We start from the raw sequence: 27706 nt of genomic DNA on the forward strand, positions 1-27706 counted from the left end.
GGTGTTGGTAGCTTTCCCTCCGGATCACGACAGCAACGCCACTTAGAGTTCACCAGAGCACAGTCCAGCTACCGCATCGTCCCTGAGCAGTTTGTCAGGCAATTTACAGATTTCCTTCTCTTCCGATCAAGGAACTGTTAACTTCTGTACATTCCGGAGTAGAGGTGCAGTGCGAATGACCGTAGAAGAGATTTCATGATCAATGACAACAAATAACCAGTAACCGAACCTGGGTCGCCGATTCACAGACCAAAGCTCCACCAGTTTATTAAACCTGATTATTACCCATTCTGAGTTTAGTTCAGATCATCTTATATAGTAGTACTGTGTTATGTAAAAGGTGATTTTAATCTGATTCATGAAGTTTATGTAACCCTCCTTTCTTTTATAATTGAAGGTGATCTAAATAAGTATGACCAGCTTCAAATTTTCACCTTGATGTCCCTGAAAATGATATTAACTTTTTCGCGCATTAACACAGGCAGATGCACGATAACGCATTTAAAACCCGGAAGATTTAATAAAGCCCGTGAGCCGCCGCTTTTCATGAATAAAGTGTACCTCATTCGGTTATTCCGCGTTTCGGCCTTTTTTGTTTGTTTATAGTAGAAAGAAACAGGTTTCGTAATGCTTTTCTAATTTTAACAATGAAAATTTCGTTGTCAAATATCACCCTAATTAAACTGGATATTTTCTTTATATGATATTTACATTTTCAATATGATATGTATGGTGTGATGTTGATTTAAGAAATAAATAACAACGCTACTCTATAACTTAAGTTGATTTTTGTCATTTTGAATGTACTTTTGGCCGGAGGCCTTATAATGCAATAAAACGTTGTTGTTGGTGTTGTTGTTGTAATTTTAACGCGCGTATGCATTACTGGGTCATTTATTTTTACATACCTGCCATGTTCACACTTACCAAAATAGTGAACGTCTGTAACGTCAATTTCCTCTATTTATATGGCTGGACTGAAAATATTTATTCTAAACAACACAACGTTTTATTCGTATTGGAAGATCTAACGTTCATTTCAACAAAATTATATATACATTTATACAGAAAACCTTCTAAACCTTTTCAAGCAGAATATTTAATTACTATGATGATAATTAGTGGTGTTGGTAGTTTGACACTCCGGATCACGGCAGCAAGCCACACTGAATTCACCAGAGCACAGCTCAATCACTGCATCGTTCCTGGGCAGGCTGTCCAGCAGTTTACCAATACTAGTTGCTTTCACTTTCGCAAGGAACTGATAACTTCTGTACATGCCTGAGCAGAGGTACAGTGCAAATGACCGTAGAAAGGATTTCATGATCAATCACAACGAAAGTGACCTGCACCGTCCGGGAATCGAACCCGGGTCGCCCGATTCACACACGCTCTACCTATTAAGCTAACCGGACGGCTTATGATGATAATTATGTATGAATGTAGTTTATGCTTAAAGAAGGTCCATCCGCCCGTTAGGGCACACAATTCAGCTTTCGATGTCAAGTACGGACACCGGACATGTCACCATCCATGCCCTAAAAGAGTTAATTTTGAAGCACAAAGTGGTGATAATTTACCTCATTGCAATTTCCACGGAGTATTAGCCAAAGATATGAATTTTGAGCCAAAAGTAGGTCACTGTACGGCGGTCAATGAGAACCTAAATAATAAATGTACAGTAACCTGTGACAATATGAAATGGTAGCCCTGAAAAGGGCTGTTGGTACCAGCAAAAGGCCTGTCATTCAAGCCGTCTAACCGTGCTAAAGGCTCACGCACCTTAGCACACAATCCTCATCGACCAAAGCGCCTATTTTGTAGGGCCAATCCCCTCGGCTTTAGTCAGGACATCGGCAGCTGGTCCATAGAATAAGTTCCGATCTTTTTTCGCTGTCCCCAGTCTTCAAATCTTCTGCCAATGCCCTGTGTCTTCTCAACGACGTACACGTACCGAGGGGAAGAGAGAACTGATGATAATTATATATAGCAAATTATCTTAATATCTAAACCACCCAATCGCAACTGTTCGGCCCTTTCCCTCAGTCTTCGGATAAGGACCTCGGACACAATAGTAAGAATGCACATAACGGATCATACCTACGCTAAGAAACTAAACATGTAAACAAATTAAGTAATTTTACAAATATAACAGTAAACAGTACATTATTGATATACTTATATTTGTGGTTGTAGAAATCAAATATACAAATAGTCTACCTGTTGACATTTATACGGATTTGGTTATAATTGTACATCAGTGAGCATTTCTAAATTGATTATGATTGTCAGACATATATTCAATCATAATTGTACTAAAACAGACATTGTTTTCCTTTGGATTTCAAATATATAAATTCTTTATACATTCTCAAACATTGCTCCTACATGATAGAACTACTTAATTACTATCCGTATTATGTCCAAGGTTATTATTAATAATAGCTAAGATGTTCCGATTGCCATACCACCCTGAAAAACGCAACATCATATTTATACTCAAGAACATGTCACCGACAGCAAAATGCTTTTTCTTTTGATATATACTATGTCTATAGTTCTGCCAGCTTTTGATATATTGACAAATCGTTCTTTCATAAATATTGTGGTATTATGGTCAAATGAAAATATTTAATGAGAAATAATCGAAGATTCGCTTGAAATAAAACAAGTATATACAGACCTGTATATTGACTGAATGCTGTTTTTTTTTTCTCTAGACGATAAATCTACCGTCTGTGCTTTTTTTTGTTTTTATCTTTTGTTTGTTATCTCTGCTCTAAACTAAATATCGCGCGACGAAAATGCGTATCTGCGGAATGAAATAAATTACATGCAATCTATTTTAGATAACGACACCTGAATGGATTTATATTAAGGGAGTTTAAGCAATGTGGAGTTTTAAAACAAATATGTCTAAATATCAAAAAGTTGGCGTATTAATTTGTACACTAGCTGTGATTTTATATGTGCTGACATTTGCAATGGAGGCGTATCAAGGACCCGAGGTACGTGTTAATATTGTATTAGTTATTTTCAAGGTTATATTGTCAAGTGTAAAAGGTTTATTTTAATACCTGAGCCACTGAGCAATGGTGACCATCATATAACCGTTTACTTACGGCCATATAATTATAATATGTCAAGAGTGAGTATTACGAATTCATTTTTCTTTTTTAATTGCCCGTTTGAAAAATGGGTCTTATTATAGTTTCCCTAATTTTCTCTGGCGTGCGGGAATTCTGACGAGCTGGCGGGCGGGTGGTCGGCGTCCAAATTTGTCCGAAGCATATCTCCTACGCGCATGGAGGATTTAAATGAAACTTCATAAAATGTTCGCCACTATGAGAAGCTGTGTCATGCGCATAATTCAAGTCTCCAAATCAAAGGTCAAGCTCACACTCAGAGGTCATTTAACAAGAAAAATATTACATACATTCGTATGAAATATAGGTACGATTGCATACTACTTTCTGTGAAGACTTTTTTATGTTAGCTGCGTGAAAGGTGTAATGTAAAATGAACATGCCATGAGATATTTTATATGAACAGAACAGAACAGAACAGAAATTTTATTTCGTAACGTATACAATACAGTATCTTGTTACATTACACATATCAAATATTATAAATAGATAAACACATGATATAATTCAAAGATTTACAGTATATTGGAGAATGAACATATATTGCTGCGAAAAAAAAAATTGATTTTGTATAAAATAAATGTATATCAGAATAATCTCATTTTTAATATCAGAATAATCTCATTTTAATATAAAAATTACTAGCGAAATCTAAACGTTTACAATATTAATGAAAATAATAACAACATTTTAACATTACATTTATGTATAACCTAAGCTTATCAACATATCTTTTCTTTTACTATTTGCAAAATAAATAAATTTACATAAATTTAATAATATAGACTTTTCACATGACTGAAGTAATTCTATGAATTTAAACATGCTAGGTTTTTTATAATAATATCTTTTAATGAATTTAGTGCGTATTTCCTGGTACAAATTACAAACAAGTATAAAATGGAATTCGTCTTCAATATCTTGTGTATTACAAAGTTGACATATGCGCTCATGTCTTTCAAGTCTGTTTCTACCATATCTTCCAGATTCTATTCTTAAATTATGCGCAGATATTCTGAGACGGGTTAATTGTTGTCTTGATTTCATACACTTAATTTTATCTAAATAGCATTCCATAGAAAAATTATCCTTGATATGTCTATACAATGTATTTAAAACGTTATTATTAACAATATCTGAAAACCATTTTTGTTTAAAAACATCAATGACTCTTTGTTTAAAAATATTAACAAATTCTTTTGGATTATAAAGTTCAGGACAATTCCACACCTCAGAAAAACCAAATTCATCTAAAATTCCTTTTACTTTATATGCCCAGTTTTTCACTCCTTTTTTACACTGATTTAATGTATTTATATACACACATTTAACAATGATATTGCTTGAATGTATCACTTTAAACCAATATTTTATTATGTGAACATATCGATTAACATAAAGTGGGTATCTTCCTAGCTCACCATAAATTGCTGCATTACAAGAGCTTATTTTCACACCAAGAATTAACTTGCAAAATTTCAAGTGTAATCTCTCTATATCTTTAGATTTTGTAAATCCCCAGACTGGACAAGCATAATTTATGATAGAGCCGACAAAAGCATCAAATAATTGTAAGGAAACAGAAGGGGATATTTCATACTTGTTAATATTACATATTAAAACATTCATTGCTTTCAAAGCTTTACCTATAAGATATTGATTGTGAAGTACAAAGGACCCAGTGTAATTAAATACTACACCTAAATAATTAAAATCGTCAACAATTTCCAAAGCTTCATTATCATAAAACCAACGTTCATGAGGAAGTACTGGTCCTCTATTCCGAAAAACAACTATTTTAGTTTTGGCGGTATTTACCTCTAGGCCCCATAGATTACAGTATTCAAATAACGAGTTTAATCTTTGCTGTAAATCCTCTTGCGAGTTACCAATTATTACCATATCGTCAGCGAATAACAATATTACTATACATATTTCAAATATATTCAATCCACAATCGACGGAGTTTTTGTAAAAATAATTCTAGGTCTTCTAAAAATAGTGCCAACATGGCGGGTGAATTATTTTGGCCTTGTCGTAGCTCAACCGATAAATTGAAAAACTCTGAAAATGTATTGCAATGTTTAACACACGACTTAACAATTGAATACATTGATTTAAAAGTTCTAAGTAACTTCTCATCTAATCCCATATTAAATAATTTATACCATAATGCATTGCGGTTCACAGAGTCAAACGCCTTTTTTAAGTCGATAAAAGCACAAGGTAATCGCATTTTTGAGTTAACATCTGGTTTATTAAATTATGTAACACGAAAATTGGATCTACTGTACTACACCCCTTTCTGAAACCAAATTGAGCGTCTGACAAAATGTTATTATCATCAAACCATTTTCCACTCTATTTGTCAAGATACTTATAAATAATTTCCCAAAGTTACTTAGTAATGTGATGCCACGATAATTGTTAACATTAGTATAATCGCCTTTTTTATGAAGAGGTATAATAAAGCCTTCAGACCGTATTTCTGGAAAATAGTCTGCATCAAAAACTCTGTTAAAAAGATCAGTGATATGGCCTACTAATATATCAAAAGAAAATATAAAGTATTCGTTCAACAAGTCATCACTTGGACAAGACGCTTTGTTGCAGTTTAATCGCTTCACCGCATCTCTAACTTATATCTTTAAACATTTTAATGGAATGTAATTAATGTATCATCATATTAAAGTTGCACGCCTTCAGATAAGAAAAATGATTTCAAGGAAATCATAACATGAAAAGAAAATTCACGGTCAATTGACTGCTTTGAAGCATAATCACACAATAAAATTACAGGAAATTAAAAACCTTTTTAATACATTAAAGGTAGAATTTCATTGTAAATCACATTCGCAGATTTGAGATATGATTATCTATTCATAAGTGGCATGGAATGCAGAAATGGGGTTTCTTGACCAAATTTTGGATTTTCACTTTTTTTTAATTTTCTGAATCTATGAAATATCAGAAATATTCTTATTGACAAAGATATACATATTTTTGTGTGTATGGTGCCCAGTAAGTAATTAAAAATAAACATAAAAAACTTGGATATTTGTAATGTTTAAAGGTGCATGGGGAAAACAACTTATGAAGCTAACATGAATTTTGTGAAAAAAGTCATTTTTTATATGCTTATAAATCTTATAGAATATTTCTGGAATACAGCCACCATAATTAAAGCATCATTTACATTCTGTTGCCTAGCAACGGACCTCTTCCTGGGTTCTTCCTGGGCTTTTTCATGTAAAAAGTCATGTGCAAGGTGTATTTTATAACACTTGTAACAATCAATACCAAATGGTTCTATTGCATTTCTATAGAGTTACCAGGTCATAATACTGTTTAGATATATCATAATACAACTCTAAAAGAACTGAACAGAGTGTCCATTTATCATTCATTTATTATTTAACCTCATTCTGACAGACATTTACTGTGACAGCAGACAACAGTTTAATACAACAGTAAATGAAATATGACTAAAGTGTAACATCATAAAAGGTAGCTGTACCAAATAAAGGACATGATTACACAAATAAAACATAAAGGTAGCTATATTCTGTTACCTAGCAACTATGGAATATTCTTTTTTTTAAAATTTATTTTGTAAGTTTACACATTTCTTGGCAAAATACAGCTAACAAAGCAGCAGAAATAAATTAATTTTCAATAAAATTACAAACAATGCCTATTATTTACTTTTAAATAATTTTCCATTCAAGATTTAAGATATTGGTCAGTACACTTGACTAGTGATAGTACGCCATGTTAATTTTAGCATAAACTCAGTATTTTTGCCATATATATTGCTCTGTATGTTATTGTTTACAATAACCAATAAGCATTTGATCAAATGTTAATTTCCATATAATGTAATAAATATATTTATCTGCTGTATAACTAGTTTACTTAATACCTAAACAATTAGAAGCAAGAGCTGTCGGTAGGACAGCAACGCTTGACTATTCTTAGTGCTTGACAGTAAAAAAGCCTTGACAATGTAAATTTTCTAAGTTAACAAAAGAGCATAAGTTTTCTTTAAAACCATGTTACAGTAATAGGCCTTGGAGAGAGTCCTATAATGCTCTAAAAGAAGAGTATAAAATTTCAACTTGTTTCAAAGCCAGATGTCAATAGAACATGAAAATATCTGAGGTGGTATGCAAACTTAAATGTAAATTCTAAGTCGAAAAAGGGACATAATTCTGTCAAAATGCTTGATACAGTAACTTTCTCCTGTCTACAGGCTAGGGTCATGTTGGTGAAAAAGTGTGCAAAGTTTGAAAATATTTGAGGTATTACAAAAACTTTAACGTAAATTCTAAGTCGGAAAAGGGGTATAATTCTGTTAAAATGTTTGATAGAGTTACCTCCTCCTGTCTACAGGTTGGGGTCATGATGGTGAACAAGTGTGCAAAGTTTCAAAGCCATATGTCAATGTACTTTGAAAATATTTGAAGTATATCACAAAAACTTCAACATAAGTGTCGAATAGTCGAGCTAAAAATCAATCAGTGTTGCAAAGCAACCACAATATATTTCATAATTTTCTTTTAAATTTTACAAATTTTAAGTGCACAACTGGCTATTTGAATAAAGAAAGATCTTAACATATCATGACAGCATGATAACAAAAACAAAAAATAAAATTATTAAAACTGCAAATGCAATCTTTACAATGATTCTTGGATCAAGTATCCTTAAACTCACTTTACTGTAGGTTTTGAACTTGTAAAGATATAAACATATTTTCATAAAAGTATTTTCAGGAACATCAAGTGTTAACTACACTGAGGTTCCACAACAAAGTAAGGACTTTGAATTGACTAGCATAATTAATTATTAAATGACATAAAGAGAATTCTTACTTACTGTCTTTGTATATAATTAGGTTGCTTAGCAACCAATGAATAATTATTATTTTGTTATAAATCTCTAAATTTCCAAATTTAACAGGCATATAGGAGATTAAGTTACTGTAGAGTTACAATGAGATCATACATACTTAGTATTTCTATTATGTTGTTCCTGTTAAAAACCCTTTCTAACTGAAGGGAATTTTGGTTGCCTAGCTACCATGGAATATTCTTAGATTTTCTTTTAACAATGTTCAGGATTTGTGATAATTTTACAAAGTGATTCTACACTAATATCAACATAAAAAATTAACTGACCTATCATTGTTATAGATAAAGTAGTTTTTATATTCTACAACTATAAAATGTTTAAAATTTAACAAGAAGTACTGAAGCTTATTACTTCACATTTTCATGCAGTCATTTTCAATCTAGAACACAGCTGAAGATATAGCCACACAACCAACTAAAACTGTTTATTTATCTTGAAATCAATACAAAGACAGAATTACAGTTGATCAATTCATAAAATGCATAGGTTGAATGCAATTCTATAACTTGAAGTGGCATGGCAAATGTTGTATTACACTTCAATTTCAATTACATGAAATGTTTTAAACATAATGGAAATGAGTAACTGTTAAGCTGACATCCAAAACTAATAATCAATATGTATACATCCATGATCCACACACTAATTCTTGTTAATATAGCATTAGTCCTTAGAGCAGCAGTTATGCAACACAACACTCGCAGTCTTATCTTATGAAGCATAAAGACAATTATCTCACTTCTACTTGTATCATAAGCTATATTTGAAATGAAGAAAATAATGACAGTCCATACATGATCACTATATTATAGGAACCTCAATTATATTAAGAATAATAAACTGCTCTTTCTCTTTCCATCTTTTTAACATTATTTTCAATATCCAACATCATTTTATATATTTTGTGTTTTCGGGACAATTGGTTTTGGCCACAAAGTATTTTAGCTATGTCAGATTTGAAGAACTGTCCAATTTGTTCAAATAAATACTATTGTCTTGCTCCATCATTACTTTACTTCAGGTAAGGCATTTGTTTGAGTTGATACATTTCTACCTCCTCAGAGTTAATATAGTCTTTACAGGTTATAACACCTGGCTTCATTGCACTTGCAAAAATGGTGGTATTTGGATAACTGTTAAAGGGGTTTTACTAAAGAAATGACTTCCAATAGCTTTTTAGATCATCTATAAGCTATGGGATATTGTGACCATGTCTTGATGATTGCAGGACAGAACTGGCAACCTGTTGCATTGTTTCTTCACTTCCCAGAGCATGTTGAGACTGACACTTCCATGAAGTCCTAAAATACATATAAATTAGAAGTTTAAAAAAATTGTATCGGATGTAAATAGTACTTAAAGTTAAACTCAAAATTTAGATTATTTTAACTGAATATTCTTTTGCAACTAAAAAAACCATGGCATAGAAGAATAATAATAAAATATATGGCAAAGGAACACATTTGACATTAGAAAATTACAAAAATATACCTTTATAATAATCTTAAATATTTTTTTTACAATATGCTCATGAAAACATAATAATAATGTCAAGCATGTTATTGGCAAACTAACCTGATCCCTCTGCACAAACACCAAACACATGGAACTTTCTTGGTGTCGTTAAATATATTGGACCAACCTATTGAGAATGATTGGGATAGTGCACTTGTTGGGCATAATCCCAAGGGTAGGAGTACTTTACATCAAAAGTGCATGGCGGAGTGCCTGAAATGTACAGTAGTTAAATTTATAAATTATGTATTATTGATATACAGTTTTTACAATTTATATAACAGATTTTCCTAAAGTCCCCAAGCTTTGCTAAAAAGGCATCTGCCAATATAATTCCTTTAATATATGTCCTTTCTAGAAAGCTTGTCATAGGGTTGTCACTTTTTTTATCAAAAGACTAGGCTTAAATAAAATCAGGCTTAAAAAATTCATGAATGTGCTTCTAAGTGTGAACAAACATTTTGATATTTTGATTTGACATCATATGCCCTATACAAACATATTGTAAATACATAATGTAACACTATAGATGTGTCAATGAAAAATTATTCCTTTTCGATTAAACAGTCTTAATGTAGGATATGTGATTAATAGAATATTATATAAGTGTAGGTTAACATAACCTTTTACCCCATGAGTATATTGAGAAAAATGGCTGTTTTCATTGAAAAGCCTCCTGTAACAAGTTCAAACTGCTATGAAACTATGACAAATGCTTCAATTCAGATTAAACTTGGCACATATGTTGACAAGACCATAGCCTCTGTAACAGCATGCTCAATTGTAAATTTCCTATTACCATGGCAACGGGGGAACGTCTCAAAATTGCCAAAAATCACTATTATGCATTGTTTTTTCCCCATCAAAACTGATTTCAAAGTACTGCAACTTCTCAATGAATTGAAATAGAGTAAAAGGCTTATCAGCCTCAGTTACTAGTTACCTTTAAATTGACCTGAGGCCATTTTTAGCCTGTCACATGTCCAAAATTTTCTTGGCAATAAGGGGGACTACTGCTCCCCTTCAAACCCCCCAAACCCAGACGGCCAACAAAATGCTTAATTTAGTTTTTTATTCTTTGTTCATTGGTTGCCGATCTCTCAGACATTTTTTAAGAACAATAACTGCATGTTTCTTCTATAAATAAGTAATCAAATTTATTTAAATGGTGATATTTTAATGTCTATTTCAAGAATGCTGACAGTGAAAATTTGGGCGTTAAAGAGTGCAATACCTGACCAGATATACCAGCTATAATGATTATATAAATCATTTGCAGAGTAAACAATAGAATATCCAAAACTTTAGCATTTGCTGCTAAAAAATTGTTTATCATGTTAAAAATGAAAAATTAAAATACCAAAGTATTCAACATAATTAAATCACATCATGTACATATCTGTCGGGACACATGGTACTGAAGTGTGAACAATAAAGGTAATTTTGACATCTTTCTTCTGAGCCACAGATATAAGTGTCAATACATTCAGAAACAAGAGGGCCATGATCGCCCTAGATCGCTCACCTGACGCATCGAACTCAGCCAAACAATTACCCAGACAAGCATTCTGACCAACTTTCAGGACGGGTGAGTCAAAAATGTGACCACTAGAGTGTTAACAAGGATTATCCATATTTGAGCAGTGTGACCTAGTTTTTTACCCAGGTGACCCATATTCGAACTTGACCTAGAAATCATCAAAACAAACTTTCAGACCAATTTACAGGGTATTTGGCTCAAAACAGTAGCCACTTGTGTTAATAAGATTTTTCTATATTTAGCTCCGGTGACCTACTTTTTCACCCGAAAAGACCCATGTTCGAATTAATCAGAGCAACGACCTAGACAAGCATCCTGACTAAGTTTGATGAAAATTGCGTCAAAAATGTGACCACTATAACAAGGTTTTTCCATATTTGGGCAGTGTGACCTAGTTATTGACCCCAGGTGACCCATATTCGAACTTTACCTAGAAACCATCAAATCAAACTTTCAGACCAATTTACAGGATATTTGGAGGGTTTGATCAAAACAGTAGCCACTAGAGTGTTTACAAGATTTGTCTATTTTTAGCTCCTGTGACCTAGTTTTTCATTCGAGATGACCCATGTTCGAACTAATTCGAGCAATTACCTAGAAAAGCATTCTGACCAAGTTTGATGACAAATGAGTCAATGAGTCAAAAATGTGACCACTAGAGTGTTAACAAGATTTTTCTATTTTAAGCTCCTGTGACCAAGATTTTCATCTGAGATGACCCATGTTCATACTCATTCGAGCAATACACCGATAAACACTTTAAGAACTAGCAGACGACAGGCTATTCTTATGAGTAGTTTTTCGAGTAAAGATAACGTGTTGCGTATCTCACTGTATAAATCGTATGTTAAATGGTTGACATATGCTAGGTTAACATGTAAGAGTTAATTTTAATACTTTGGAGTCAAAAGATGTGTTGAACTTTATACTGTGATCAAGCTAAGATCCAAAGCTTGGTGTAATACATTTCAAAATCAGACATTGAATCACAAGAAACTATCGGTTTAAAAACGGCTTATTTTGTATTGTTTTAGCATAAGCGGTATCGATTTTACTCAAAGATAAGGGAAGCAACTCGTATTTTTTACTCGATATACCTCGGTTATTTACCTAGATCATATTGAAAATGTTTATTGGTGTATAACCTAGACAAGCATCCTGACCAAGTTTGATGACACTTGAGACAAAAATTAACCACTAGAGTGTTAACAAGGTTTCTCTATTTTTAGCTCCTGTGACCTAGTTTTTTCATCCGTTCAAAGAAAATTTCCTTTGGGAAGAGGCCTTTTCTTGGAATCTGTCATATAAGAAGGAAAATCACCGGTGAAAAGTCCTGAAATATTTACAATGACCATGCCAACATTTAGGCACCTTACCATGATCGTCATACATGTCAGTAGAGTAAAGAAAATTACTAAATCGACTAAAAATCACCGTTTTACCAGAATAAGTCAACGAACATTAAGCCCGAGAGAAAGGAATCAGGGTCAGCTCGGCCCTAAAACGTACTCGGCCCCCGAGTCAGCTCGGCCCTTTTCCAACTCGTTACGGGTCAACTTGGCCCATAATTATATGTTTCTGGTAATGATTACTTTTACTACTTTTTATATGTTTTCATCATAACTTTCATTGATTAACATTTTCAAGTTTATATACCTCTACTCAAGGATAATGAAAAGTTTTACTGATGAAAATACCAATTTGTATGTGATTTTGTAGAGAAAGAAAGAATTTACAATTTATATGCATGTTTTGTCTACTTCAGATGTTTTCAGTAAAAAATATCGTAAAAACAGCATTGGTCGTATTAAAGAACAATCAGTTGTTAAATACAATAACATTTATTGAAAAATTCAATCCAAAAACTTTATTTATGGATCAATATTTAACATATACATGTATTGTACTGTTTTTATATCTCTTCAACAATACGTATCAGTACACTGCCAACATTTTCAATTTCTGTTTGTAATTGATCGTATTTCTGAATATTTTATAATAACTTACTCCTTGATTTTTTATTAACTAAACAATCTTTATCCTAATATAACTTTTTAATAGAGGACCGAGTTGGCCTGTGCCGAGTTGACCCGAGCCGAGTTGGTATAGGGTCGAGTTGACCCTTTACCGAGAGAAAGTGCTTCGAAGGCTTAAATGCACATACTATTTACTACTTTAAATCACTTTATCAAAAATAAACAACCTTCAGTGCAGACAACATAATGAAACAGAAGCAAATAGAACAAACACAGATAAATAGAAACAATAACAAACCAACCATTTTCCCCCGCAGTTTGTAAATTAGGTCACCTAGTCATTCTAAATTTTAGCTAACACGAACTGCCAATGTACAATCAAGCAGATCATTAAATAAATAGTTATCTGCAATATAAATAAAGCATAAAAAATCATTACTTACAGTTTAAACTTGTTGGTATATTTTTAAATTATCGAATTTGTACGCTCTGAAAAAACCCTTTCTCTTCGTTAATGGCTGCCTGTTTGTTGATGTTTTTTTTTTCATTGGCTTACATTGTCACGTGATCAAATCAACAAAGTTGTGGACTAAGTTTTTTTTTCCATTACAATTATGCCTTTAATCGTTTTTATCACAACTTAATTAAAAAAATATGTTCAAACAACTCCAGAATTATAACAATTATTAAAATTATCGGAAACATTAAATGTCATATAAATTGTAAATTTAAGTTTCACATTTCACCCCTAAACAAAACATAATGGACTCAACCAAAAACAAGCGTCTAATTCTTTACCTAATTATGTATTTATATGACCATAATCAACCAAAGCAAACTGGCTTTAAGAGCAAAACCTATTGTAAAAAAATACTATGACCAAAGCAGATTTCGTACAGAAAACGCTTGTCCGGAGCAAAACTTCTACAGGCCATATATCTTGGCACAAGGTCACCAAATATCATCATTTTTTGAGGGACTGAAACACAAATGGTCATTATACGGGTGTGATACATTTAATTTAGATTAATATATGCAAGGTTAAGGTCAATAAAGATAATAAAATATAGAGATTTTGTCCAGAGCATATCTTGTACATGCATGGTGGGTCTCTAATGAAACTTCATAGAAATGTTCACCACTAGGAGAAGCAGTGTCACCTACACGAACCAGGTCTCTATGTTAAAGGCTAAGGTTACACTTAGATGTTATTGAGAAAGATTGTTCGGAGCAAAACTTCTACATTCATCTGGTGATATAATGTAACTTTGCACAAGGTTCACCATTTTGAGGCTAAATATTGCGCGCACAATCCAGTTCCCTGCGGACAAGGTCAAGGACACATAGAGAGTTCAACATTAAGATGAAACAGAACATGTGTTCAGGGATCATTTAGTGATCATTTATTGATTGATTGTAACACAAATGATAACTATCATTTCTTCCAGTGTGACAGTTGTAATTTAGGTTAATATTTGCAAGGTCAAGGTTACTAGAGATAATGAAATATCCAGATATTGTCGGGATATTGCCCAGAGCATATTTCCTTTCTCTGTAATGCCCACATCTCTGTCATAAGCTTTTGTGATGGGTGTATTTTGCAACAATGTGCCCTGTTTTTATTTCATTTTATGCCCCCCCCCCCTTAAAGGCGTCATATAGTAATCGCAGTGTCCGTCCGTCCTTTCGTCCGTCCGATAATTTTGTCCGCACTTCATCTCCAAAACCGCTGGGGCATTTCAGTGAAACTTCACAGGATTATTTGTCACCATGCTTAGTTGTGCATAGTATCATGATTTTCCCTTTTTTGCACAGTGATGGGACCTTAATGGTCAATTTTAGGGTAAAATAGACTTGATCACGATACATTTCCAAAACCGCTTGGGAATTCAGTTAAACTTCACAGGATTGTTTGTCACCATGCCTAGTTGTTCATACTATCTTGTTATTCTGCTTGATTTTATTGGCACAATTATGGCCCCTAAATGGTCTATTTTTGAATGAAATAAGCTTTCCGTGCTTTCCGTGCTTCGTCACCAAAAGCGATGGGGGATTTCAGTGAAACTTTACAGGATTTCTTGTCACTATGCCTAGTTGTAGTATCTTGGTTTTCTGCCTGATTTTTTTGCACAGTTATGGCCCCCTAATGGTCTACTTTTGAGTAAAATAAGCTTATCCACGCAACATCTCCAAAACCGCTCGGGGATTTCAATGAAACTTCATAGGATTGTTATATGTTACCAAGCTATTTGAAAATCGAAAATATTAAATCATTCTGGTTTTCATTTTGTTCATGCTCATGTTCAATTACATATCTAATTTTATGTCATACCTCCCTTTCGGGGGCATAAGTCACTTTTCAGTGACAGCTCTTGTTCTTATCATTATTATTATCATTATCAGTTGTAGTAGTAGTAGTAGCAGTAGCAGTATCATTATATTATTCTTATTATCATTATTATCATCATTATAAGTAGTAGTAGAAGTAGCAGTATAATAATAATAATATAATGATAATAATAATAATAAAAATAATAATAATATTAATAATAATTATTATTATTATTATCATTATTATTATTAATAATATAATTATTATTATTATTACTATTATTATTATTTTAATATTATTAAAATTATAATTATTATAATAATAATAATTATTATTATTATTATTATCATTATTATTATTATTATTGAAACATATATTAAAATTCCTAATTTTGAAACAGCAATGTATATATACATGTAGATAATACGAACATCACTTAAACAAATATACGTGATGTGAATTGATTTGATTTGAAAACATTTAGGATTTAAGTAGCATCAAAGAAATTGGAATTTGTATCGTCACACATAACATCTTACATATTTGTCGTTCGGACTTTAAGTTTAATAAATAAATAAATAAATAAATAAATATATAAATAAATAAATAAATAAATAAATAAATAAATAAATAAATAAATGAAAAATAAATAAATGAAAAATAAATAAATAAATAAATAACGAAGTAAATAAATAAATAAATAAATGTATTATATACTTATAGATGCATGATAGAGAAATCTTTATGAAATAAAATGCATATTTTCATTTACCGTATTTCACCGTAATTTTTTTTTCACTGCAGTGAAACATATTTTCCGTATTTTCACTGGTGTCTTGCAGGACTACTTTCTTCTAAATCCTGCCAGTACATAAATGTTTAGGGAAATTCTTTCAAATTGTAATGTCAAAACAAAAACGTACTGAATAATAAACAGAAAATTCAAGTTTTTTTTCTATAAATACAGGATATATTTTCTTCTTGTGGCACTCGATGAAAATAAATTCTGTATTGATAAAAAACTTGAAAATCCTCTTTGTATATAAATACACGTACTACATTTACAATAATTATATTTTCTGACAGACAATCAAAGTGAAAGAATTAAGTGAAAGGAGAAGATTTTGCAACGGAAGTGTACATTTCTTATTACCGGACGATACAATTATTGACGAAATGGATACAGACACGTTGTATGATGTTTTTTCAAGGTTCTCTAAACTTTCATAACACTTTCATAGCTGTAAATATCCACTGCTTTTACAAGTAAATTAATGCATACACTTCTGTAACATATATTGTTATATGATCTAAATAAAGCTGCAATCTCATTGGTCCAATAAGTAGTCAAAAGAACAATTTATAAATCACATTCACCGGGGACAATGTTTTAATAAATGTAATCGGCCTGCATACCAGTTGTGCAGTCTGCCCACACTTCATATTATTATCACTCACTATTTGATTACTTTGTAACTAATAATTATGTATTTATGTAATGTATTGTTACAAAGGTATCAGTACTTTTTTCACAGCAAAAGTCTGGAAAATGAAACCCCATAGACACAGTGTTCCAATGAAGTATTTGTTCGGGTAATAAAATAAATAACACAAGTTTTAAAGTAACAGCACAAATAATGCCCCTCATAGAAATTCTGTTACCCTCGTTGATGCCCCTCGGGTAACACTATTTTCCTTAGGATGATGTACTGTTGTTACCCACAAACGTATGTGCTATTTATATAAATTTGTCACGCGTATGTTTTACCTGTAATAAAAATATTTCAGATATGTAACAAGACAACAAATTAGATGTTGTAATATAAGCAGAGCTGGATCTCTTGATACATTTGGCAAGAACATCTGTTTAGACTATTTTCAAAAAGTTCGAGGTTCTTGCCTTGTCTACTCGTTTGGGTAAGAATATTTTGCTAGAAGTTAATTAGATAATCAATAGATGCTTTTCACATTTGCTATAGCAATTATTGCCTCCCCTGGCCGCCATTTTGAGGGTCGTTTCCAACACATCATATGCTTAATAAAGATCCTGTAACTAATTTTATATGGTTTTATATCATAAATATCGAGGGTTCAAAGGTAAAAGGTTATAACTGCCACTTTTGCCGAAATTGACTTTTTATGTTTTTTATAATGTACTTATTGTCCTTCATGTCTGACGAAAATATTATATAAATATTCAATCCTTATAAGGGCAAAAAATTAAAAAGTATTTTGTAATAACTTCTTTTCTACAAATTATTTAGGGGTAAAAGGTTCTAAGTGTACTTATTACCTGTTGTTTACTTGTTGTTCCACATGTTGTGAAGAATCTGTAGTGGAAAAAGGTTATAACTGATTTTATCACCTTTTTCCCCTGACAGAATGCTGCATTCATACAGTTCACAGGCACTATCTGTTATCTCTTTTCCCACGAAATTTATCTTTTAGAATTAAATGCAGCGAGAATATAACCGAATATGAAAGACAGAAAATATTCAGTACATACTGGTCAATGGGTGATTACATAAGTCAGAGGCAATTCATTTGTTTCCATGTTGCCAATAAAGAACCAGAGAATGTATCTAAACAGAGAACAAAACAAAGAACTATTTCGAATTCGTTTTTCACACAGGTAGAAAAGAGGGCGTGAGGGATGTTGCACTTATTCATTATCTCTCATGTACAGACTCAATCAAACCGACTCTGCAATTTTTATGTAATTTTGTTGTGATTAATGCTTCCGAGGGGTCACTTTGTTACTAAAAACTATCGATGTCGGTTCCAAAACAGTTGTAAACGCAGTTAAGCACAAAGTGGCAGGGTTATATGTTGGAAATGACAAGAAAGCTGTGCCTGGAAATAAAACCACGGAATATCACAGATCATTTGTAAAGAAACACAACGAAAGCTTTCCGACTGTTGAATCACACTACACACGAAGACCCCAACAGGAAGTATCTAACGCAAGATTTAAATATAAAACGAATATACTCACTGTATAAACATTTTCTAAGTCAAGGGCAATAACTCTAAAAATACTAAATAAATCCAGACCAAAATACCCAGGTGCACAACTACACATGCTGATCAACATTCCTGTAAAGTATCATGACTCTAGGTCAAATACTTTTTGAGTTACATGCGACACAAGTTGAAAATTGCAAAATTTTACTAAGTCAAGGCAATAACTCTAAAAAATACTAAAAATATCCAGACGAAAATACCCAGGTGCACAACTACACATACTGATCAACATTCCTGTAAAGTTTCATGACTCTAGGTCAAATACTTTTTGAGTTACATGCGACACAAGTTAAAAATTACAAAATTTTACTAAGTCAAGGGCAATAGCTCTAAAAATACTAAATATATCCAGACGAAAAATACCCAGGTGCACAACTTCACATGCTGATCAACATTCCCATAAAGTTTCGTTGAATTCCAGCCATTAGTTGCAGAGAACTACTCCGGAAACGAAATTCTAAGTCAAGGGCAATAACTCTAAAAATACTAAAAATATCCAGACGAAAATACCCAGGTGCACAACTTCACATGCTGATCAACATTCCCATAAAGTTTCGTTGAATTCCAGCCATTAGTTGCAGAGAACTACTCCGGAAACAAATTCGGACGGACGGATGGACGGACGGACGGAAGGACGGACGGACGGACAACGCCAAAACTATATCCCCCTCCCGATTCCATCGGCGGGGGATAAAAATGCAAAGGACAAAATAGAAACTGTGTTTCAGAGGCTGTGTACAGAATCATTTTTAGTACAGAATATAACTTTTTTCTTCCGTCCTAAGAAAGATCAATGTCCACTCTGCAATCTGTATGACACTTTGAGAATAGAAGATAGACTAGATGAGGCAACAAAAGCAAAATATCAAGTACACCAAGTGACCAAAAAGAAAAAAAGACAGTGCTAGAATGGAAAAATCAGCCAAAAAAAAAACGCACAAAGAAAGATCCAAAGTTTTCTGTGTCGGCATTTGATATCCAGGCTATTTTGAAGACACCACTCAGTTTAATTGGTGATCTTCGTTACAAAAGAAAACTGTGTTGTTGCAATTTGTCATTCTATGAACTGGGAAATGGTAACGGGACTTGTTATCTGTTGGATGAGACACATGTGGAAACCAGGCTCGTGCAAAGTAGGAACTTTTGTGTACTTGTATGTAACCTCTGTTGCGAGTAAGACATCTGGTATTGAAGAAGTGACATTATATAGTAATGCATGTGGAGGACAGAATTGCAATCAGTTTGTTGCAAGTTGCTTAGTTCACTGTGTCCAAGATACCTCACATCAATGGTAAAACCACACATTTCTTGAAATTGGCCATTCATTAATGGAATGCAAATTCCTTACATGCATCTATCAAGCATGCAAAAAGCCTTACAATAGTTCGTGTTCCATCGCAGTGGGAAACAGTTATATCATACCAACGCCGGAAGCAACCATATATTGTCGTTCTAATGAAATACAATGACATACTAGATTACAAGTTGTACAAAGAACAAAACTTTGGCTCAATGAAAATCGATGTTGATGGTGAACGTGTTAATTGGCTGAATATATATAAAATACATGGTTGATTTAGGGATGGATAAGGCTTATCCGGTGAGCTAGAAAGTGTATCTTGGCGAGCTTTAGCAAGCCAAGATTCACTTTTGCAGTGAACCGGATAAACCTTCTCCAGCCCGACATCAACCATGTATTTGTTTTATCCTGCTTTTAATAATGTTTTTAGAATAATTAAATGGTTTCATTCTTCTTTTTTTCCTGATAAAATAACATCTATATGTAGTTTTGTTTTGCTACTAAACATGTGACATTATCAAATGACGTAATGACTGGAGATAGATAAAGACAAAAATACAGTATTGTTGTGAGCTATGGTTTTGTGGTTAGTGAGTTCAAGGCAGTTAGGTTAATGCAGAAGAAGAACAGAAGCAAAGAAAAGTCTCTTAAGGCTCCACGAAAGGCTTATACAGAGAAGCTTCCAATATCTGCTGCAAAAGCTGATTTGATGTCACTTGTTGCCTCTGGAACAATTCCGAAGGAGTGCGAATCATACTATGAGTCAATGCCATGCAGCAAATCTATAAAAGACAAACTTTCAGTGCCTTCTGTTAGTGAGAGTGAAGAAGATGAGTGGAGGTCATAGAATAATTAATGACAAACATTCACATTTTGTGACATGAAACAGTAGTCTTTATTTACTTAACTATGATATGGGTCACTAATATCCTTAATTGCTGATGTCTGGGGTCTGTTTGACTTCAGTTCGATTATATACCAGAGAACATTCAAAATAAATGAAATTTGTAAACTTAGATTTGAGTGCGTATTTTCGTAAACTTTTTAGTTATTAATTTATTTCTGTAGAATCTAAATATTGAGCAGGTACATATTTCATATTTCTATGAATGAAAAGTGTTAATTTTGTGTACGAGTATTAATGTGCATTGTGTTAATTACATTACGTAAGGTTCTTCAAAGTAAGGACATAATTGATAAATTTGCAACAGTAACAATTACTGCAACATCTAAATTTTTTCAGAGGAACAAGGCTATAACTGCACTTATAACTTTTACCACAGTTTATCTCTAACTTTTATTGCTAAACCTGCAGAAGTAAAAGGTCGTAAGTGCAGTTATTACCTTTTACCGCTCAAACTTGTAGTCTTGACAGGATCTAAGTACATTTATTACCTTTTACTTCTGTAAAATGATATTATTTTGATCTTAGAACTTTAAAACAAACTATAATTACAGTGTTTTATCAGCACCAAGCAATGTAAACTAAACAAAATATGATCTAATGTAGTCAACAAATATGGGAGAATCAAAATTGTTATAACAATATTACGGAAAATAAAGTTGTATTAAAAAAATATGTTTTTTGCGTTTTTCTCGAAATCTTGAAAATGGCAGTTATTACCTTTTACCTTTGAACCCTCGATATGATCCTCAAATGAAAATTTATCAATATTGTAAGTTCCAACAAGCATTATTTGTAAAGATATTTCAAAAATTACATTTTCATGTTAATAAAGAGAGGTAATTAAAACTTTATTTTCTATAAAGTCTAAGTCATTTTTGTCAATAAGAAATAAATGCATTTATTCAAATGATCACATATAATGTGGACACATATTTGCAGGACATACTTTACATATTCTTCGATGTTTGAAAATTGTTTTAGAAACATAATTATATACATAATTATATAAAATTTCACTTAAGTGTGGTAACAAACTTTATTACAACACACAGGATCTTTAATATAAGATGAATATAAGATTGAAATCTCTCATAATGACATCATTTTCATGAAACCTGATAAAAATCTTTAATATATTGCTGCTATAGTAATATGTTCCTTCTTATGTACAAAAGAATTTGACAAATCACCTTAATCAGCTATTTATATTGATTGTTTTCATACTGTCAATAATACTGAATGAAATGTCAATCTGACAAAAGTTCAGATATACTTAAGTTATTTCTTGCATGCAGATCTGCTTGCCTCCGTATTTATTTTGCCTTCATTGTGATTCGAATTTCCCGGGAAAGCTATTTTTAGCCATGCAACCAAACCGTCCTGTACAGATAGGCATTAGACCAAGCATCAAAATATTGCCGTAAACAAATTTTGTTGATTTTTGCCAGGGGGAAAATTGTTTGAATAAATTTGATGACCCCCTATTGGTGTCCGTCAGATCCTTAAGCTTAGCGTTAATTATATGAGCTACATTTAATCAGACGAAATACGGACACCAATACCCTCCCCCCCCCCTCCCAAAAAATGGTTGCCACATTTGGCAAGGGAGGTAACTATTGAAAAAATCGGGAACTATCTACATGTGTATGCACTACCGAGGCAAGGGACGTTTATGGGCTAGCCTATAGTGTAACTATACGAAACAAAGAGTGTGATGTCAACCAATCCAATAACAGGGCTGGGAATCAAAACTGCGTCGTATCCTACAAAATGTAAACAAACGCCGCCATCTTGGAACGAAAAACGTATGTTTTTGTTTATAACTCTTTTTGTTGGAAATGACTGAAAACAAGATATATGTATTAACACGCTACACTATTTTCCGCTTCGTTCGGTATATGTTGCTTGCACAACTATTTTGTAAAACAAAAGTTATAGCGAACTTGCAACTCGAAGCGAGGCAGAATTTTTATGAAAATGTGTGGATACGACGCAGTTCATATTGCTTTATCTATCGTTTTTTCCTTCAAATCAATTATATATTTGTTTCAGAGTTCACCATACACTTCGAAATATAATTTTGCATCATTTACTAAAATTTTATTAAAAAGAGATGTTTATTTTCTAAGAAAATAATGATTTTTACGAAATGATACGACGCAGTTGAAAATAAAATATGATACGACGCAGTTGTATTTTTGGCAGTCTTTTCAACAGGGATACGTTTGGCAATATATTTCTATTTTATGGAATAATCACTTGCGCTAGATAAAAACCCAGATCATTTGCGGTGTAAAGCAATGTTCTGTTGATTATTTAGAATACAATGTGTCATATCCAATATAACATTTAATTTGAAAGTTTACATTGCGGAAGCTACTTTTCAGTTACCTTATTGATCATAATATCTGAAATAATTTCTTATATTTTCCTGTATGTTCAATATTATCCCTAATTTGTTTCGCAAAAAAAATGTAGAAATCTATTAACTTAAATTCATTTTGGCTAGCTACGCTCTAAGTTAACTGTGGTTCTGCATGTTCTGGGTATTGACTGCTTTTTGTGGTTTCTTTTCAAACTTTCACTCTACACATTAGCTTTACTAGGGGCGAGGACCTCAGGTGCGCCTCTGTGCATTATTTCAGGCAAAATGTTGTACCTGCAGAGAACCGTCGACATTTTGAAACTAGCTTGATAGGTTTTCCACACAAAAGAATAAAAAGTCCCTGGTGGTTTTCGAATTCATACCAGTTCAGTTCAAGTGATTTGAATTCAGTAAACATAAACAGCTCGGCCTCGGTCGGACACACCTGTCTGATTTGTTTTTTCAACAAAATTTGTTAACGTCAGCTGTACAAATAAGCAGCTTTTTTATTAACTTCTGACGTGAAGTTTTAAGATTATAAATATTTGAAATAATTATAAAGAGAATAAAAATTAAATTTATTATTTCGGTATTGCGTAATAGCAGAGAAATTTTCAATGTAAACAGGGGGTCATCCTCTGTGAAGTCATTTTCTGAAAAATTTTTGTTTAAGTTTTCAGGCAATTCATTATCAAATAAAAATCACACTTTAGTATGAAGGTGTGTTAAGATGTCATGTCTCTAGTCTGTTGAAAATTCGATAAGATAATCTGACATGTTCTGTTCAATATTGTTCAATATTGTGAAAACTTAATAATTCTTCAATACTGTTGAAAGATCATGTCTGCCTATATCTGTATCAAATTTATCGGTGCATAGCGTAAAATACCTTTGCAAAACGGACACCTTTTTTACAAAATAAATAGTTTTTTGATGGAGAAGAATGATACTCAAGAGCAAGTATAGAAAATACATTCCGTAGACATTTCCTCATCGGCGATAAAGAAACGCAGGGGTAAAGTTCCGCGGCGCTGAACATAAAATGACTAAACGGAACGCATAACCTACTTGCAAAAATATATTGTAGCTTAACCATTTATAATATTATTTTAAAAATCTAATGTTCAGTTTCAAATAATAAAGCTCATCTGTCCTCGTCGATTATTCAGAAAATGAATACAATAAAATTGGCACGTAAAAGACAAAAGTAATAACGGAATTGACGGAAATTATTGCTCATTACAAGTAACAACGGTAGGCATGCAATTTGCGCATTCCCGATAGCGAGAGACCTTTTCAAAATTTGTAATTTTTTCTCTTTTTTTAAGAAAAAAGTCATTCCTGATTAATACAGGGTCCAGTGGAGGTTACACTGGAATATTGAATTTTGTATCAAAAATAGTAATCACTCCCATTTCGAACTCACGTGAACAAGTTTATTAGCATGCTAAGGCAACACTAGAACACGTTGTCATATGGGTGTGCGATCACGTGTTTCAATGTATATTGCATTTGATACAGCTTTTCGGAATTTGTAGATGATTATGATTAGTACTAAAATGCGACCGAAAAATGCAGCCTTAATAGAATTGTATTACATTTCCATTTTTATGAAACCAATGAGTGACCTCTGCTTTTGACTTAAGTTGTAAACAAGAAATGTTGTATGACGTTATTGGCATACCTAGCACACAATTTAAATAGTTTAACCAATATTCAGCCTGCAATGAAAATACAACTGCGTCGTATCATATTTTATTTTCAACTGCGTCGTATCATTTCGTAAAAATCATTATTTTCTTGGCAAATAAACATCTCTTTTAAATGAAAGTTTAGTAAATGATGCAAAATTATGTTTTGACGTTTATGGTGAACTCTGAAAACGAGTATATAATTGATTTGAAGGAAAAAACGATAGATAAAGCAATATGAACTGCGTCGTATCCACACATTTTCATAAAAATTCTGCCCCGCTTCGAGTTGCAAGTTCGCTATAACTTTTGTGTTACAAAATAGTTGTGCAAGCAACATATACCGAACGAAGCGGAAAATAGTGTAGCGTGTTAATACATATATCTTGTTTTCAGTCATTTCCAACAAAAAGAGTTATAAACAAAAACATACATTTTTCGCTCCAAGATGGCGGCGTTTGTTTACATTTTGTATGATACGACGCAGTTTTGATTCCCAGCCCTGAATAAGTTATGGCTGTTTTTTTTCTCTTTCCAGTTCAGAGTTTCATTTTGAATTTGAAAATTCGATTTGGAAGGATTTCAAATGTGAAATTCATACCTTTGACCCAAGGTAAAGTTTTGACATACGGATCCTTTCTTAATTATTTATCAAATTGCTATATAATATAAAGTATTACTTGGTGATAATAAAAAAATTAAATTGCTCCATTTGATATTTTAGGAACAAAGCTTCTCCAAAACTTAAATTCATCATTAGATAAGAATAGGCCTAAGAAAATTAAACAAAGAGACAAAAGTTTATTTTTAATCTGACAAGGGGAACAACTTTGTAGAATAATACGCTAAAGACTCATGTTTTGTATTGATCGTCATAGGCAATTCGATCTTGATTTCATGAATTATCAGCCCTTTACTATTTTCAGCCATTCAACAAATGGTGTACAGATACCAAAGGGCGTTAACTTTCACCTCATTGGACTTTCAGATAACGATATTACAATCCCGGCACCCGAAAGTTTAAAAGACTTTACAACTTGGCAAATGAAAAGACTTTCATCTGTTAGACGATCATTACGTCATGAAAAGGTTTGTGATGTTATTTAACTTACCTTTCTTCTTTTCCATTTATATAATACGGGCATGAAATGACAATCAAGCTCAAAAGATTTTTTCGATCACATTTATATCTAAATACATATTCATTTACTTACCTTAGATCGCTGTCTCTGACAGAATTATAATGGACACGAAGTGCTCATCAGAAAGGGAAATATAGTTATATTTATATTTAATAAAGATATCTAATATATCATGTTCCAAAGGCTGACCTAGCGATGCCATATACATGACAAAGCATTTTGTATCGCTATTGTACTATAGCATTATCATTAATGTTATTTGTATTTTCGGGTACTAACTATTGCGCAATGACGTGATTGCTAGTTGGCTTCAAACGACTTGCTCTTCACGGTTGTAGGCTCGAAACTTTGTATTCTTTTTGTGTGGAAGCTGGCGTACGGAACGTTGGTGGTTCTACTAAGGTCCCCGCTCGTGCCTTAAATTACACACGTAGGGACACCTTAAGTCTTCCCACGGCAGTTAAGCTGAAATACTATGTTGGTGCGACGTAAATTCCAACAAAAATGGCCGATGCCAAAGATCATTGAAGAAGTAAGCATGTTATAACTTTATAACTATGTACAATAGGCTGACACCTAGAGATGCTTCCGCAATCCAATATGGCTAACCTGTAACTTATTCATTAAAACCAGATTTTGCGTTTCCGCTACGCTCTTAGGGGCAGTGGAAAGCTAGATAGGATATATACATGTAATTCCAATTGAAGGAGTGCTTACATTGGTCAAGTTGGAACAAAGTTTGACCTCAAATATGAAGTTGTGTGTAATTGCGCGTCTGTGAATCAGATGTTTCCCTTACAATTAAACTTTAATATCCGTAGCACTGTTTCTTAAAAAATGGAATACAGAAACTTTTGACTCGCTGTAATACAATTATTTTAAGTTCGGTCTCAAATCTCAGTATTTTCATTGGTCGGTGAACATTCTGTGGCATAATCCGACCAATTTATTACCTAAGATCCGAGTTTAAGCATAAAGAATTTCTATTTAACCTCGGGCCATGACGTGTCTTACAATGAGCTGAAAATTTTCTACCTTGTGATCAGAAAATAAGTGTTCACTGTCTCGTTTACAATTCTTTAAATACATCAGAAATTTTATATCAGACATTAATTTTATTTCAGAGATATATTGATATCTTGAAGATTGATATTGAAGGATTTGAATGGAAAGTGTTACCTGACGTCATACAATCACGTGACCTTAGATATGTGAGACAAATTTGTTTAGAAATTCATTTTGGATTTAGCTTTAAGCATGTATGGAGTGGCAACCGTGTTGTTGATTATAGATATACAAACAGTACCTGGGGCAATGTGACAATTGCCAATCAACTTAAAGTCTTGAGAAATCTGTATGACAACGGCTTTAGGATTTTTAAATCGGAGCCAATCGCAGGCTGGGGAATGTATCATATACAAAAACCTAAAAAATCGATTAATACACTGATAGAAATATCATTAGTAAATATATATAATTAAAGGAAAATAACATGCAATCCTGAAAACCATTACAATATTCCTTCGACCATTTTATCAAAAAACTATTAAAAAATAGTAGACACTTATTATATATATATACTTACTTAATTTGTTCCGCTTTAAAATATGCTGCTTCAGAAAACATACGTTATATTCATAGACCTTAATGCTATAACTTAAACTTATTGTCTATCTTTCCTGCATAAAAAACTTTTCATATTTTCACATAAAACACGTTGCAGTTTCTGAGTGTTATGTGAATATTTCCGGTTTTAATTCCAAATTAATTTCGGTTGCATCTTTAAATTGACTAAAAATTAGTTCATTTTGCAATTCTCACTTTACAAACATGTTTAAAGGTTAGGTCATCGCA

The 27706-nt window shown here is 32.6% G+C and overlaps 1 protein-coding gene across 1 annotated transcript; it reads left to right on the forward strand.

Moving 5' to 3' along the window:
- Window positions 1-2798: 2798 nt before the first annotated feature.
- On the forward strand, window positions 2799-27510 carry LOC132732512 (probable methyltransferase-like protein 24). The gene is made up of 6 exons (XM_060718957.1): window positions 2799-3008; window positions 16510-16634; window positions 17212-17340; window positions 25249-25323; window positions 25637-25799; window positions 26977-27510. Exons 1-6 carry the CDS (start codon window positions 2892-2894, stop codon window positions 27331-27333), a joined length of 966 nt encoding a protein of 321 aa, XP_060574940.1. The 5' UTR covers window positions 2799-2891; the 3' UTR covers window positions 27334-27510.
- The last annotated feature ends 196 nt before the right edge of the window (window positions 27511-27706 follow it).

This window comes from Ruditapes philippinarum, unplaced genomic scaffold, assembly GCF_026571515.1.
Source record: "Ruditapes philippinarum isolate M1 unplaced genomic scaffold, ASM2657151v2 ctg2392_1_1_1_1, whole genome shotgun sequence".
Classification (NCBI taxonomy): Eukaryota; Metazoa; Mollusca; class Bivalvia; order Venerida; family Veneridae; genus Ruditapes; species Ruditapes philippinarum.